Source organism: Lolium rigidum, chromosome 1 (genome assembly GCF_022539505.1).
Source record: "Lolium rigidum isolate FL_2022 chromosome 1, APGP_CSIRO_Lrig_0.1, whole genome shotgun sequence".
Classification (NCBI taxonomy): Eukaryota; Viridiplantae; Streptophyta; class Magnoliopsida; order Poales; family Poaceae; genus Lolium; species Lolium rigidum.
The window spans coordinates 346,259,006-346,273,749 of NC_061508.1; the positions used below are offsets into that span (position 1 = coordinate 346,259,006).

The window sequence follows — 14,744 nt, forward strand, 5'->3', positions numbered from 1 at the left end:
CAGGGGTGAACCACTGGGGCATCCCCAAGCTTAGAGCTCTCACTCTCCTTGATCATAGTATATCATCCTCCTCTCTTGACCCTTGAAAACTTCCTCCACACCAAACTCAAAGCAAACTCATTAGAGGGTTAGTGCATAATCAAAAACTCACATGTTCAGAGGTGACACAATCATTCTTAACACTTCGGACATTGCCCAAAGCTACCTGGAAGGTAATGGAACAAAGAAATCCACCCAACACAATGAAAGAAGCAATGCGAAATAAAAGGCAGAATCCGTCAAAACAGAACGATCCGTAAAGACGAATTTTATTGAGGCACCAGACTTGCTCAAATGAAAATGCCCAAATTGAATGAAAGTTGCGTACATATCTGAGGATCACTCACGTAAATTGGCATAATTTGCTGAGTTACCTACAGAGAATTAGGCCCAGATTCGTGACGAGCAAGAAATCTTTTCTCGCGCAGTAATCCAAATCTAGTATGAACCTTACTATCAAAGACTTTACTTGGCACAACAATGCAACAAAACTAAGATAAGGAGAGGTTGCTACAGTAGTAACAACTTCCAAGACACAAATATAAAATAGAGTACTGTAGCAAAATAAACACATGGGTTATCTCCCAAGAAGTTCTTTCTTTATAGCCATTAAGATGGGCTCAGCAGTTTTAATGATGCACTCGCAAGAAATAGTAGTTGAAGCAAAAGAGAGCATCAAGAGGAAAATTCAAAACACATTTAAGTCTAACATGCTTCCTATGCATAGGAATCTTGTAAATAAACAAGTTCATGAAGAGCAAAGTGACAAGCATAGGAAGATAAAACAAGTGTAGCTTCAAAAATTTCAGCACATAGAGAGGCATTTTAGTAACATGAAAATTTCTACAACCATATTTTACTCTCTCATAATAACTTTCAGTAGCAACATGAGCAAACTCAACAATATAAATATCACATAAAGCATTCTTATCATGAGTCTCATGCATAAAATTATTACTCTTCACATAGGCATAATCAATTTTATTAGTTGTAGTGGGAGCAAATTCAACAAAGTAGCTATCATTATTATTCTCATCAAGTGTAGGAGGCATAGTATAATCACAACAAAATTTACTCTCCATAGTAGGTGGCACCAAAAGACCACTATCATTATAATCATCATAAATAGGAGGCAAAGTATCATCAAAGAAAATTTTCTCCTCAATGCTTGGGGGACTAAAAAGATCATGAAAACCAGCTTCCCCAAGCTTAGAACTTTCTATATTATTATCAACAATGGTGTTCAAAGCGTTCATACTAATATTACTACCAGTATGCAAATAACGTTCCATAGGTTTTTTAATTTTCGCATCAAACCATCCATGTCTTAAATCAGGAAATAGAATAAGAAGCTCATTTTTGTCCATTATGCCTAACTAGTGTAAACAAGAAACAAAAAGATGCAATTGCAGGATCTAAAGGAAATAGCTTCGAGTACTTACAACAGCGAAAATAGCTTAGTAGCCGAGATCCGGAGTGTGAGTACCTTTTACCTTTCCTCCCCGGCAACGGCGCCAGAAAATAGCTTGATGTCTACGGGAGCTTCTATTCTTGTAGACAGTGTTGGGCCTCCAAGAGCGAGAGGTTTGTAGAACAGCGAAGCAAGTTTTCCTTAAGTGGATCACCGAAGGTTTATCGATCTCGGGGAGGAAGAGGTCAAAGATATCCCTCTCATGCAACCCCGGAACCACAAAGCAAGAAGTCTCTTGTGTCCCCAACACACCTAATAGGTGCACTAGTTCGGCGAAGAGATAGTGAAATACGGGTGGTATAAATAAGTATGAGCAAGTGGCAACGGCACCGAGAAAAGTGCTTTGCCCGGGACAGGTAAACAAGCAAGTAGTAACGCAGCAGTAGTAACGCAAAGAAAACAGTAAACAAGCAGCGATAGCATTATTTAGGAACAAGGCCTAGGGATTACACTTTCACTAGTGGACACTCTCAACATTGATCGCATAATAAATAACTCTTTCTCATATGTGCTACATACACTCTTTTGTTGGATGACAAACACCAGTCGTTGTGTAGGGCTACAAGAGCACCTCAATGCCGGAGTTAACAAGCTCCACAACATTCGATGTTCATATTTAAATAACCTTAGAGCATAATAGATCATTGTAAAATAAACCAAGAACTAACATAGCGCACACACTTGTCCACATTACACTATGAAGGAGGAATAGATCACATCAATACTATCATAATGATAATTAACTCCACAATCTACAAGAGATCATGATCATAGCCTACGACAAGAACCACACGGTGCACACACTAGTCACCTTTACACCATGCGGGAGGAATAGACTACTTTAATAACATCACATGAGTAGCACACAACTAGTAGCGATACAAAGCTCATCATATGGATCTCAATCATGTAAAGCAGCTCATGAGATCATTGTATTGAAGTACATAGGAGAGAGATTAACCACATAGCTACCGGTACAGCCCCGAGCCTCGATGGAGAACTACTCCCTCCTCATGGGAGACATCAGCGTTGATGAAGATGGCGGTGGTGTTGATGGAGAAGCCTTCCGGGGGCACTTCCCCGTCCCGGCGGCGTGCCGGAACAGAGACTCCTGTCCCCCAGATCTTGGCTTCGCGATGGCGGCGCCTCTGGAAGGTTTCTCGTACCGTGGCTTTTCCGTCCCGAGGTTTTAGGTCTGGGACCTTTAAATAGGCGAAGAGGCGGAGTCGGAGGGTCGAAGGGGCGACGACACCATAAGGCGGCGCGGCCAGGGCCTGGGCCGCGCCGGCCTATCATCTGGGGCCTGTGTGGCCCCCCTCTGGCGACTCTCGGGTGTTCTGGATGCTTCCGGGCAAAATAGGAACCTGGGCGTTGATTTCGTCCAATTCCGAGAATATTTCGTTACTAGGATTTCTGAAACCAAAAACAGCAGAAAACAGCAACTGGCCCTTCGGCATCTCGTCAATAGGTTAGTTCCAGAAAACGCATAAATATGACATAAAATGTGCATACAAAACATGTAGATATCATCAATAATGTGGCATGGAACATAAGAAATTATCGATACGTCGGAGACGTATCAGCGCACACCTTTTTTGGTGCATCACTGCTATTTTTCTATCAGTAGAGCACCACTTTTCGGTGCGCCACTAGTAACTAGTAGTGGCGCACCAAAAAAGGTGTGCGCCACTGATAGTTTTTTACGGCTAGCCCTTTTCCTAGTAGTGGGTAATCCAAAGGTGGGGGAATCGACCAAGCTGCAACTAACATTTCGATGAGCTAAGATCTAGCAAATGTTGATTCAAATTAATGTGCCCAGGTTCTAAAACTCTGTTCTAGCGTTGCTCCACTTGAAAATATGGGTGTATTTAAATTTTATACATATTTGACAATGCTCCCACACGAGACTGATACTATCATGCACACCGGCGTACCTATGTGTACGTGGGGGGGGGGGGGGGCACCGCCCCTAGCTTTGATAGATTCTCTGAAGAAAAAGTTATATTAGGGACTAAGATGGAAAAAAACGGTGTCTTTTGGCCCTCCCAAACCTTCTTCTTTTCTCTTTTGCCCCTATGAATCTTGGGCAAGCTTCCCCACTGATCATGCATATATGCCACCGTTCATAGGTAAACACATCTCGTCTTAACAGAAGAGCCAGACGAGCCAGGGACGTCTCCCCTCTCCCGCACAGTAAAAGAGGGCAATTCTGAAATCTCCCCGCCGATCCACCTCGCCACCGCAGTCTCGGCGGATCTCTCGCCCTCCGTCGCGGGAGGGCGGGGGATCCCCGTTTCGCGGTTGTATATAGTGTAGGATCTGTAGGGTTTGCAGCCGGCGGAGCCATGAAGGTGGTGGTGTCGCCGGTGAAGTGTTTGCTGCAGGTTCGCGACTCCTTCGTCTGTGGCGCTCGGCGGAGCTCCGTGGTCAAGCGCCTGCTTCCTCTCCATTCGTGGATCGACGCATCCATGCGGTGCGGTTTACCCCAGCCAGATTCCGTGTGGTGGATCTGGATCTCGAAGCTGCTGAAGAAGATGGCGTGGTGCTTTGCGGCGGAGCTGTTGATCCAGGGCGTTACCCCTCCGGGGGCGGTGAGCTGGGACTTTCCGGTTGCCTTGGGGTTGCTTTCGTTGATCCTTGGCGTGTGGACGAGCAGAGGCAGCGACGCGTCTCTCTCTCGTTCTGGTTGTCAGCGAAGATGGAGCTCAGGAGGTCTTCGTTGTATTTTCCTTTGTTTCCTGGGTTTTCCTGTAAGAACAAAGTATCAATGAAATCATCTTCTTCTCGCAAAAAAAAAAAAATCTCGTCTTGTACATATTCGCTGTAGCATGCACGAGTGTGTGGTAGGGAGGTGGACTATGGGTGTGATCTCGCCCGCCGTTATTCTGTTGCCTCGCCGCTGGCCGCTGCTACGTGACGGCATCCCGTTACGTTTTCCGTAATCTAACGAGTTCCCTTTTCGGCTTGTCTCGCGGCGGTTCCCTACGCAACGGCCTTTTCCTTTTCCCAGTAATCGCCCAACGGCCTGACTTTTGAATTTCCGTTTAGAAGAAATTTCAAGACCCTCTAGTTTCGGAATTAATTTCGTCTATTTTTTATCAAATTGAAATGAAATTTCAGCAAAATGGCGGTTCATTATTATTTACGTAAATCTAATCTGAAATTTTTGATAAACATATATTTCGAATTGTTTAAAAATCGTAGAAATTTGAAACCCTGCTGTACTTATATGTGTGTGCATGAAACACGGATGTAACTTCAGATCCTATAGCACCATAGATTGTTTGAAAGCAATATCTAATGCTACCACGCTCTCGGGTCCCTTGCATAACCAAGATATCATCAACATGTTTTTCATGTTTATTGGGTAGACAATTTTAAATTCATATCCTGAATAAACTTAGGAAAAAAAGGACATGAACTGAATAATAACCAAAATATTGTTTAATAAGTTACTATTTTACACGATAAAATTTCATTGATTACATATCTTGGCGTGCAACTTGACTTTGAAATTTGTGACAACGTAAACTTAATGAATTTTTAATATTTGGCTGCCTTTCAATTGTGCCCTCAGCACATGAGAGCACATTAGCAGCCTTTATATCGCATCTTTATATCGTTTAAAAAAAATTAGTATGAATGATCATACAAATTTTAGTTTTTGGCGACATCAACACAAAATCTAATCTATGATGTCACAAGATTTTACATCAAAATTCAATATAAAAATTAACTCACAAAAGATAAGATCTTAAAAAAGGAATCTGGTAGGGGAGACTCCTACAATTTTGAAATAATAAGAAGCCAAATCTGTATTCGTGAGGACTTAAACCCAGCTGGTTGGGTTGTACGTTCACTTCCTCAGCCAAGTGAGCTAGAGTCACTTCTTTAAAAGATAAGATTCAATGGACAGTGTAAAGAAAAGGATAGAATATGTTGGAAATAAAATATGAAAAAAACACAGACAAACACACAGTATCCAGGACCAATTGCAATTTATTTGTTACATTGTAAGAAAATGAGATATCCGAAGACTAGATAAGGCAGCTTGTATTGTTGGCCGTTATCTATTCAGTTATCTCGGCTGTTGAGAAATGATGCTACCGTGACCATTGGTAGGAGCAGTGCTAGTCCACACATAGTTGTGAGATTCGGTGGAAATAGAATTATTTGCGAACTAGAGCTGAATAATCACAAACTGAGTAATCTACAACATGGTATTATATAGTTATTGAAACAATACAACCATACACATGAAGATATGTATGATGTATTTCTTTTGTTCTACTATACACACATTTTTTCACAATACTTTTAACTTACATATTCATATTCGCATGAAATATTCATTACTTCCATTCATATGTATGGATTTTATATCGATTTGATTCACATTTGTCAATAATACTTCATCTTGGGTTTGTAGCGGAAATAACTCTATACTTTCATATTGAACTGGATGCATATATTATCCTTTCAATATAGGCATGCATGTTTTATTGCACACGACTTTCTATTATCATGAATATGGAATATTTTTCATTGGCAAGATTTATGTTAATACAATAATAATAAAATCGTGTTGCCTTCTTTGGGAAAAAAATCTTATTGTTCAGAAATATACTATATTTATATGATATTTTCTTCAAGAAATTTATATGCATACGAAATACATAACTCATATCGTCAGGACAAGATAGGATTGAGGATCACCAACGCATATAACAGTATGGACTTATATATAGCTAGGTAGCTGTAGTCATAGTGCAACAGGTGTATATTCCAGAGAACACGATCAACTCAGATATGTAGCCAACAACGGACCAACTTCGAATAGCCAGCTCATCATTGGAAACATTTTCTTGGATCACTGGTGACACATTAGCAAAAGACCAACAAATTCTGTCACAGAGAAAAACAATAACGAAATGATTTTTTGGCAGCATCCTATTGGCCATCATCGAGGCGGGACCGGTGTGTGTGATGGACTTTACCAGACACGGTTTCTCATTTGAAACTGTGCCGCCGGGAGACAGGTGCACCACATGATTGTGGTGGTCGGATTCGATCCCATACACACGTATTCACTGATTGCCGCCTCCATCTATCCACATCGAAAATTGAATTCAAGGTAGCTTGCATCCATATTCTTCCTAGGCCCTGACCCTATGTGTTTTCTCTGTTGGGGAAGCCAGAATAAAATTAACCAAGGGTTCAAGTGTTTAAAAGTGAACCGTTTCAGAAGTTTATGGTTAGCTACTACTAGCTTCCGGCCATCTCAAAGTGCCAGGACAACACGTGGCGAAGTTCACAGCGCAAAACAGACTTATTGACCTTTTGCTAGCTGGATCGATTGACACTCACATGTCAACTCAAGTTGATGTTTTCGTGAGGGAAAGTCAAGGTCTCCAATGATCTCAACGCCAACCCGAACGGAGTGCGACACGTACGGTGCCCCGCACAGCTGCGACGCTTAACCACCCAATTAGCGCTCGTAACATGTGATCGATCGAGCCGGCATGAACACACACATGCACGATATGCTAAAGCAAGGCTCGTGAGCTCCTTCCACCACTTGAAACCAAAACGAAACGGATCGATGATGCTGCGCTAATATATAAAGCCCGTTTGATCAGCACCAATTGAATCTCGCAGGAGTGGAATCGACCATTTTTCTTAGACACAAAGTGGGGGAATCGATCAATCGATCATGCACCATGGCAAAGTAACTAAGAGGGTCGAGCTAAAAGGGAGATGCCACACTCGAGAAATTGATTGAGGTGCCGTAGACGCATTGGTAAAGCCTATAAATTAATCACATATACTCCATCAGGAACTGATACTTGACGTTTTCGCTACGTACGTACTAATTAATGGCACGAGAAATTAGTTCATGCTCGAGTACTTTTGTGGCTTTGTTCTCTCTAGATTTTACAGATTTTTGTTTGTCTGTTTTGTCCTAATTCGCATTCTCGATGTTTCTATTTCCAATACAAAAAAGACTTGTAATTTGGTACTTGTTCTGAGAAAATGGGTACGATAAACTTAGACGGTACTCTATCATAAATCTCCTAATTAAATCCTTAACATTCGTGCTTGCTACTTATCGAACTATCAACTATGAAAACGATCATATAAAAAAAATTAAACCTTCGACCCTCAAAAACAACAAAGTTTAATATCTATTTTAGTGTTGTGTGGTGGTTTTGCATTTTGAGATTTTCAAAGAATGTGGAAAAATCACGTAAAAACGAATGTGAAGTTTACATAGATACACGGAATGCTAAAAATCAGAAGACGTAAAAGATTTGTTTGAAATGAATAAGGTAGGGGAAGCTCATATAGTGATTTTTTTTGAAATATAAGAATCCAAATCTACATTTCTGGGAACTTAAACCTGTGTTGCTGGGTTATACATCAATTTTCCTAACCAACTGATCTAGATTCAATTCTAAGAAGATGCAGAAGTTCATTAAAAAAATTGTGCTATGCATAAAAATTATTACCCCCGCTTCGAAATGTAAGCCTTTTTAGTATTTCGGAACGGATGTAGTACAAGAGATAATCATGTTCTGCTTAACATTTTTTGAACCGACGAAGAATTCACCTGATCAAACTTTTTCATGCACCATCAATTTATGATTTTTATTTTCTTTTCCTTGAATTTTTATAGCACAAAAGCACCCTGCATAGCTAGGTATGGAGGATATTTTACTCTCTCCAAGGTTTTCATAGAATCTAACAACTAGGGCGCTGTAAAGTTAGAATCAGCTGAAAAATCATCATCTAATATAGTAGCTTTAATATAAAAATTAAATATAAATGAGTGTGTCTCCTTATTTGCATATGAAAAAAAATCTTTTTTATTACCGTTTCATAGCTTTCCCAACATCTATTTATATTTTCATATTCTTAAAGGCTCAAAATACAAAACCACAAGTTGTACTAGGATTTATATTTAAGCTATTTACAAAGTTTTGGTTTAATATAAACACTTCAATAATGGCAAGATACGTGTTAGACTAACCACAACAATTCAATATGTTATTTTTAAATTTAAGTTTGTTGTTTCCCTGAAAGCCAACCATAAGTATTTACAAACAATTTTTACTTGATAAATATTTAATTTAGTATTGAAGTTACTACTCCCTCCTGCCCAAAATATGTTGCATATAAGGTTTGGTCAAAGTCAAACTTCGTAAAGTTTTATCATCTATATTGATAAAAATATAAACATATACAACAAAAGAATAATATTTTTAGAATTTTCATGAAATATATTTTCATATTATATGCATTTGTCATAGTAGATATTTGTATTATTATCTATATTCTTGTTCAAAGTTTGCACAGTTTGACTTGCACGAAAAATTATGCGCAACATAAAATGGACAGGAGGGAGTATTAAAGTTGTATGTAGTGGTAATTAAGGTAGTGTCCTTGTGGAGAACGAAATCATGGTTCGTTCCTAAACTAATTTGGGCACAGTTTATGGTATAACTACCATTGGGCCATCTTGGAACTTATTTCAAGCCAGATCTTATGGAAACAAATAATATAAAATATTGTTGTTGATACGGGCCCTTGTCGGGAACGAACATGGACTCTGTGGCCATACTTCCCTTTACATATGCTACAAGGGTTTTTCCATTGTGAAGGCGTTTTTACTAGTGTCCAGATTGTACTTTAAAGAGAATTTCAGCACAGTATGTAATCTCCCCAAGAATTACTTTTCAAGAGTACTAATAGAGCACATAATCCACATACTATTGGATTAACTCACAGGGAAACCTCGATCAAAATTTGACAATCCTTATACGCCTTTATATGTGGACTGTGGGTGTATTTTCTCTAGGTAGTTAGCTTGGAACATCGGGTCATGTCATGTATTTATTAGACACCGCTAAATGATTGACAGAAACTATATACTCCATGATGACTAGTGGGATCTCTGACATTAGGATCATGAGGGACACAATTCCTCTGAATCATTGTCATGATCGCCATCGTCGAGATTAATGGCCAATCCATATCCTTGCTTCTAACAAGAAAAAATATACATATACTAACCATATGTATACATTTACGCATCAATGATGGTACACGTACACGAATATAATGGTGTGGATACGTGTACGAGTGCAGAGGGAGCCATCTCTGGAAGAGCCCAATGCACATTATCGAGACTTTGTACTGCTGCGCTGACATGAAACGATCGTGAATGTAACTATTTTTTGGCCGTGATGGACTTTTCTAAGAGACGAATACATGTACGTGGTGATATGTGTGGTGATCAATCATGCACATTGTGCAAAAAGAAAAAAAAAAAAACAGACCTACTTTAGCTAGCTTGGGACCGTCATTCTTAATTTTGGTGTGGATAAGCTCACACGAAGCTAGAGCAACAAGGCCAAAGTTTCCTATAGTTTGTAAATGCGCATACGTATCCTTTTCCCTCAGGCCAAAAAGCACTTTCCGATTAGTTGATGCACTATGTGTTAAGGTGACATACTTAATGGAAGATGGATACTCCCTAACAAAAAGTGGTTTAGGAGGGAATATATGTTTAGAAAGGAGCACCACACTAACAAGAAAAAAAACAACCTAGTTACTTGGATATATAATCTACGGACTAGTACCATACTATTGGCCATTTGGCCTCTCCGGACACTCATTATCTGTCACGCTAAGCTAGCTCTAGCTAATTAAAGCTTGCAGACGTAATCCACATTCATTCATTTGTTGTTGGTAAAGCTCCACTAAGTGATTGATTAAGCCAGCTAACTGATGCTTACGGATAAGGACACGGCTCGTTAACTATATAAGACTAATAAACAGCTAACATTTGCCACATGCATGTAAGCATGAATAGTTCAAATAAATTTTGCATACTAATTAAAGTGTGGCATATGTGTGAATTAATCCTACAAATGTTCGACACAAATCCACGTATCTCTTGATCTTATTCTTATAATAAGATATATTTTTACCTATCTAATAAGTAAAGGAAGATCCTACAAATATGCCGGTACAATTCATAGAAGTTTCGACAATGTGGCTATATCATATGTAGCGATCTAGCTATTTAACCTAGCTAGAAATATTCGACAATGATTAGGTTAATATGATAGTACAATAGTACTAAAATTACCACTATCATCAGGACACATCTCCAATGCTCCCCTTTATTGCTACTAACACATCCCTGTCTTTGCATTAATTAAGGTGAAAGAAGAAGGATGATGCTTACCTCCGGCCTAAGCCATATCATTAACTTGCTTTTTTGTTTTTGCTTTGTAGTACCACCTATAATAAGTGCACAACGCAATAATTCTTGTAGAGTCCTAGATGACCTCTCTCTCCCGTGTATCCGCGTCTACTGATACATGACACAATCAGTTAACTTTGTTAACCCATTAAACGGTTTTGTTTGTTCTAGGTCGATCATGAATTAAGTTAGACCTCGGTCAACTCCGGGACTGTTGGATTTGTATTGTGATTTATGCACCTAGTAATTATGCATGGGGTTATAATTGCAGCAAAAATTTCTCATTGGGATATGAAGTTAGATTTGGTGTCATCTGACCTAGAATTAACTTAATTCTAGGTTGAATGAGAATTAGTCGTGTTCTTAAAAATCATATTACTATATATATAGTATAGCAGCACAACGTTGTTTAATCATCTTGTTTTAACATTTGTATAAAACCTAATGGCAAGATAATATAATTGATAATCTCTCCCTCAAGGGAAAAACACGCTACCTTTTCTAAAAAGCTAAGTACATAGGTTAACTTATTCACTAACACGTGGTAGAATCAAGGCCAAACCATTCGCCAAACTATTCACAACCTGGAACCATAGGAAACTTCTAAAGTTCTACTAATATAAGTTGTAGTGACTTGTGCATTCATGATTGGTCCACCCAATACTCCATCTTGTCTAGCTATACTTGAGCGGTTGAACCCCACATGACACAAGTGGTTAAGTACCTAGCTTAATTCTCATTGGACTGATATTTATAACAAAATACTCAGCTAAGATTGCACATCGCTAGGTCCCAAATTAGAGCATTGAAGGCGGGTAACCATAAAAAAATGTAAATATCTAGGTGGTATGCAATATAAAAACCAAGGATAATTTGGATGAAAAGAGTCGGATATTGACCCGAATGCCCACCATGATTTATTCAAATTTTTGATTATAAATAAATAGACAAACCTATTAATTACTGGAAGGTTGTAAAATATGAACAACGTGTCAATTGCATAAAATGTTGCATCGGGTCTCCCGGAGCGGTTTCCAGTGTTCATTTGAGAACTGCGACCTTTGGCTCTAGAACTAAATGGTTTCCGTGTATACGGGAAAGAACTTGCAGGTAATAGGGAGGAATTGATGAATATATTTATTTATGTTAATTTTATTATCTACCAATATAAATCATTGTTGAGTTTACTGCACCAACTAATTTGTACAATAGCCTAAGTCGACGGGTAAATAAAATGTGTACATAATTGTCTGCACTTCAAAGTCTGAATTTTGTTTATTACCTCCATTTCAAAATTGCTTCGAAACTAGCATGGCCTCCAACATGACAATTTGAAACGAAGGGGGTAGTTTATCTCTTTGAGACCATACTCCAGAGGGAGTGGTATCTAGGAGCAGAGTAGGAAACAAACAAAAAAATCCCATTGGTCTTTTGATATTCCTTGGCATCACACACAGACAATACTGATGTTTTGTGTAAGTATTTCTTCCCGGCCTCTCCTATAAATACACCCCACTTCCCTCTCACCATCCCACACACACCACCTCCAAGCCAACAACAATCACAGAGCACACACACAGGAAAAGAATAGCAACAAGAGCAGAAGCCAACTGATCAGGTTCAGCTCGTCTTCAACGCACACCATGAGGCCCGGACCGGAGTTCGTCACCATGAGCCACCAGGGCGCGCCGATGGCGGCGCCGGGTCACGGGCTGATCAACGGCACGGCGGCGGTGCACTCGCCGTGGCAGTCTCCCGTGCCATACCTCTTCGGTGGGCTGGCGGCGATGCTGGGCCTCATCGCCTTCGCGCTGCTCATCCTGGCTTGCTCATACTGGAAGCTTTCCGGGTACCTCGACGCTGGGGCCGAGGGCGGCCGGGACGGCCAGTCCGGTGACGCGGCAGGCGGTGAGAAGGGCTCGGGGTCCGGCGCCAGCAGACCGGCGGCGGAGTTCCAGGAGCACGTGGTGGTCATCATGGCGGGTGACGAGCGGCCCACGTTCCTCGCCAGGCCGGCCACCAGCCGCGCGGCCGTCGAAGTGGAGCTCGCTTTAGCCGCACCGGCAGCGAGTGCGAGCGCCGGTGACGGCCAGGAGAAGAAGGTGGACGACTGCGAGGTGAGCTCAACACAGCTCGGAGTCGACGCGGCGAACCAGAGCCGGGACCAGCACGACGAGGCGACCCCGAGCCGCGCCCACCAGCAAAGCCGTGCCCACCACCACCACCACCATGACCATGAGAGCAGCAGTAGCACGACGGCGCTGCAAGAAAGCTCGCAATAACTGCCTCCTTTGTTGGTTCCAGCTTTTCCCTTCTTTCGGGGGCGGAGCCATCTGCTTTCTTCTTTGCTGGTGCTGCTAGATTTAGGCTGGAAACGTGTAGATTCTTGGCGTGATTGGTTGCGTGAAAGTATTAATGGAGATATGTGCGAGACTTGACAGTCTTGCCAATCCAAAGCCCCTTTGCACCCCTAAATCATGGTACTCTGCTTCAGTTACAAACTTGTCTGAAGAAACGAACAACACTCGACACCATTATCCTCTTGCTTTCAGTAACTTGCATCAATGAACAACTTTCAGTTGGAGAACGGGAAAATTCTTTTGAAACCCCAGGCGACTAGCTGGTTTTCATTCAGTTTTGTGCGCAGAAAAAATCATAAGGAAATCGAGTGACTTCACTTTCTTTCGATCATTTAATTGCAGCCGTGCTGCAGCTAAGGCTGCCTTGAAGTAGCAGTGCCCCAGAGGCTTAAGCAACACTGTGATGACACCACATCTGTCGGCCCAGCACTCACTGCACACCACAGTTCCTTGTGTGCAAGAAATGCTCATGCTGATGTGGGAATAGCAAGAAATGCTCATGCTGATGTGAGAACAGACCTGGCACTTACTATTATTACTGGCTAACTGAAATCCTTTTCTGCATGTATTCGTTGGCAGAACTTTTTCAGTACGGTATAGTTCAAAAGCATCAGCTCCAGTTTGCAGTCGCACACAGCTCACAGCTTTGTGTGAGCTTGCCACAGCAAGAACATTTGGCTGCTTGCTCACAAGTCACAGCCACATTTCACACACACTCTTGCGTCTGCCGATCTGGATCGCATAATAATGCGGTGCCACGCGTCGGGCAGGCGCGAACAGAGCCAGATCATTGCTAGAACCTTGGGGTCGACTGTCGACACTCTGCAGTACGAGACATTGTGATGGTCTCTGCTCTGTCGATAGTGGGTCATGGCCATGGCTCACGCTCATGATGATCCATACGAACTTTGGCAAGATGCCAAGTTCAAGGTTGTCCCCTCCACCTTGGCGTCAGGTAGCTGCCAAGATAGCTAGATCCCTTCTTTTTTACCGCCCAATTCTGGCATTTCACCGTACAAATTGACCACCTGTATCTGTGATTTGCTCTGACTTGAGTTACTTCCACGTTGACACTGTTCGAACATGCGACTTGAGATTTTTGTGACAGATCGACAGAGAGATCTGATTCATGATCCTATATATTCCCCATTCCCGGGATGCTACTACTTGGCAAGGCACGCACATACCAAGCCGTCCATACGTTGTACTACAGCCACTTTTGCACCTGGATGATGAGTCACTAGATATGGACGGCTGGATGATCCTAGGAACATTGTAGGAACGTGGCCGCCTTCGTTCCCAATGCCGACGGATTCCGGCTTATTCCGACGAGCTAGAGCTAGGAACGTGGTATTTCTCTCGGCGAGGGGAATGGAATTTCCGCTTCGCCGGGGATTCGGATTCGGGCTCCCACATTCTCGCGCCTAGTGCCATGCCGTGCTGTCCTGTCCGCCTACCCCAGTCCCAGATGCTAGCTAGTGGAAGGGCAGGCACCTGAAGGCCTTTGCCTGCTTCCGGATCCTTGGAGTTGGATTAGATGCCTAGCTTGTATTGCAGGCGAGTAGGAGTGAGAGTGAGCCGCTTCTTCTTCAACTTGCGGTGC

General features: G+C 41.6%; 1 protein-coding gene across 1 annotated transcript; it reads left to right on the forward strand.

The window, feature by feature from the left end:
* The first annotated feature begins 12,342 nt into the window (after positions 1-12,342).
* LOC124664425 (protein GLUTAMINE DUMPER 1-like) lies at positions 12,343-13,063 on the forward strand. Its single transcript, XM_047201954.1, has one exon. It carries the CDS (start codon positions 12,425-12,427, stop codon positions 13,061-13,063), a length of 639 nt encoding a protein of 212 aa, XP_047057910.1. The 5' UTR covers positions 12,343-12,424.
* The last annotated feature ends 1,681 nt before the right edge of the window (positions 13,064-14,744 follow it).

Bases quoted from the DNA above. Each gene is read 5' to 3' on its own strand.
- LOC124664425 (XM_047201954.1), top strand. From the start codon at position 12,425: ATGAGGCCCGGACCGGAGTTCGTCACCATGAGCCACCAGGGCGCGCCG.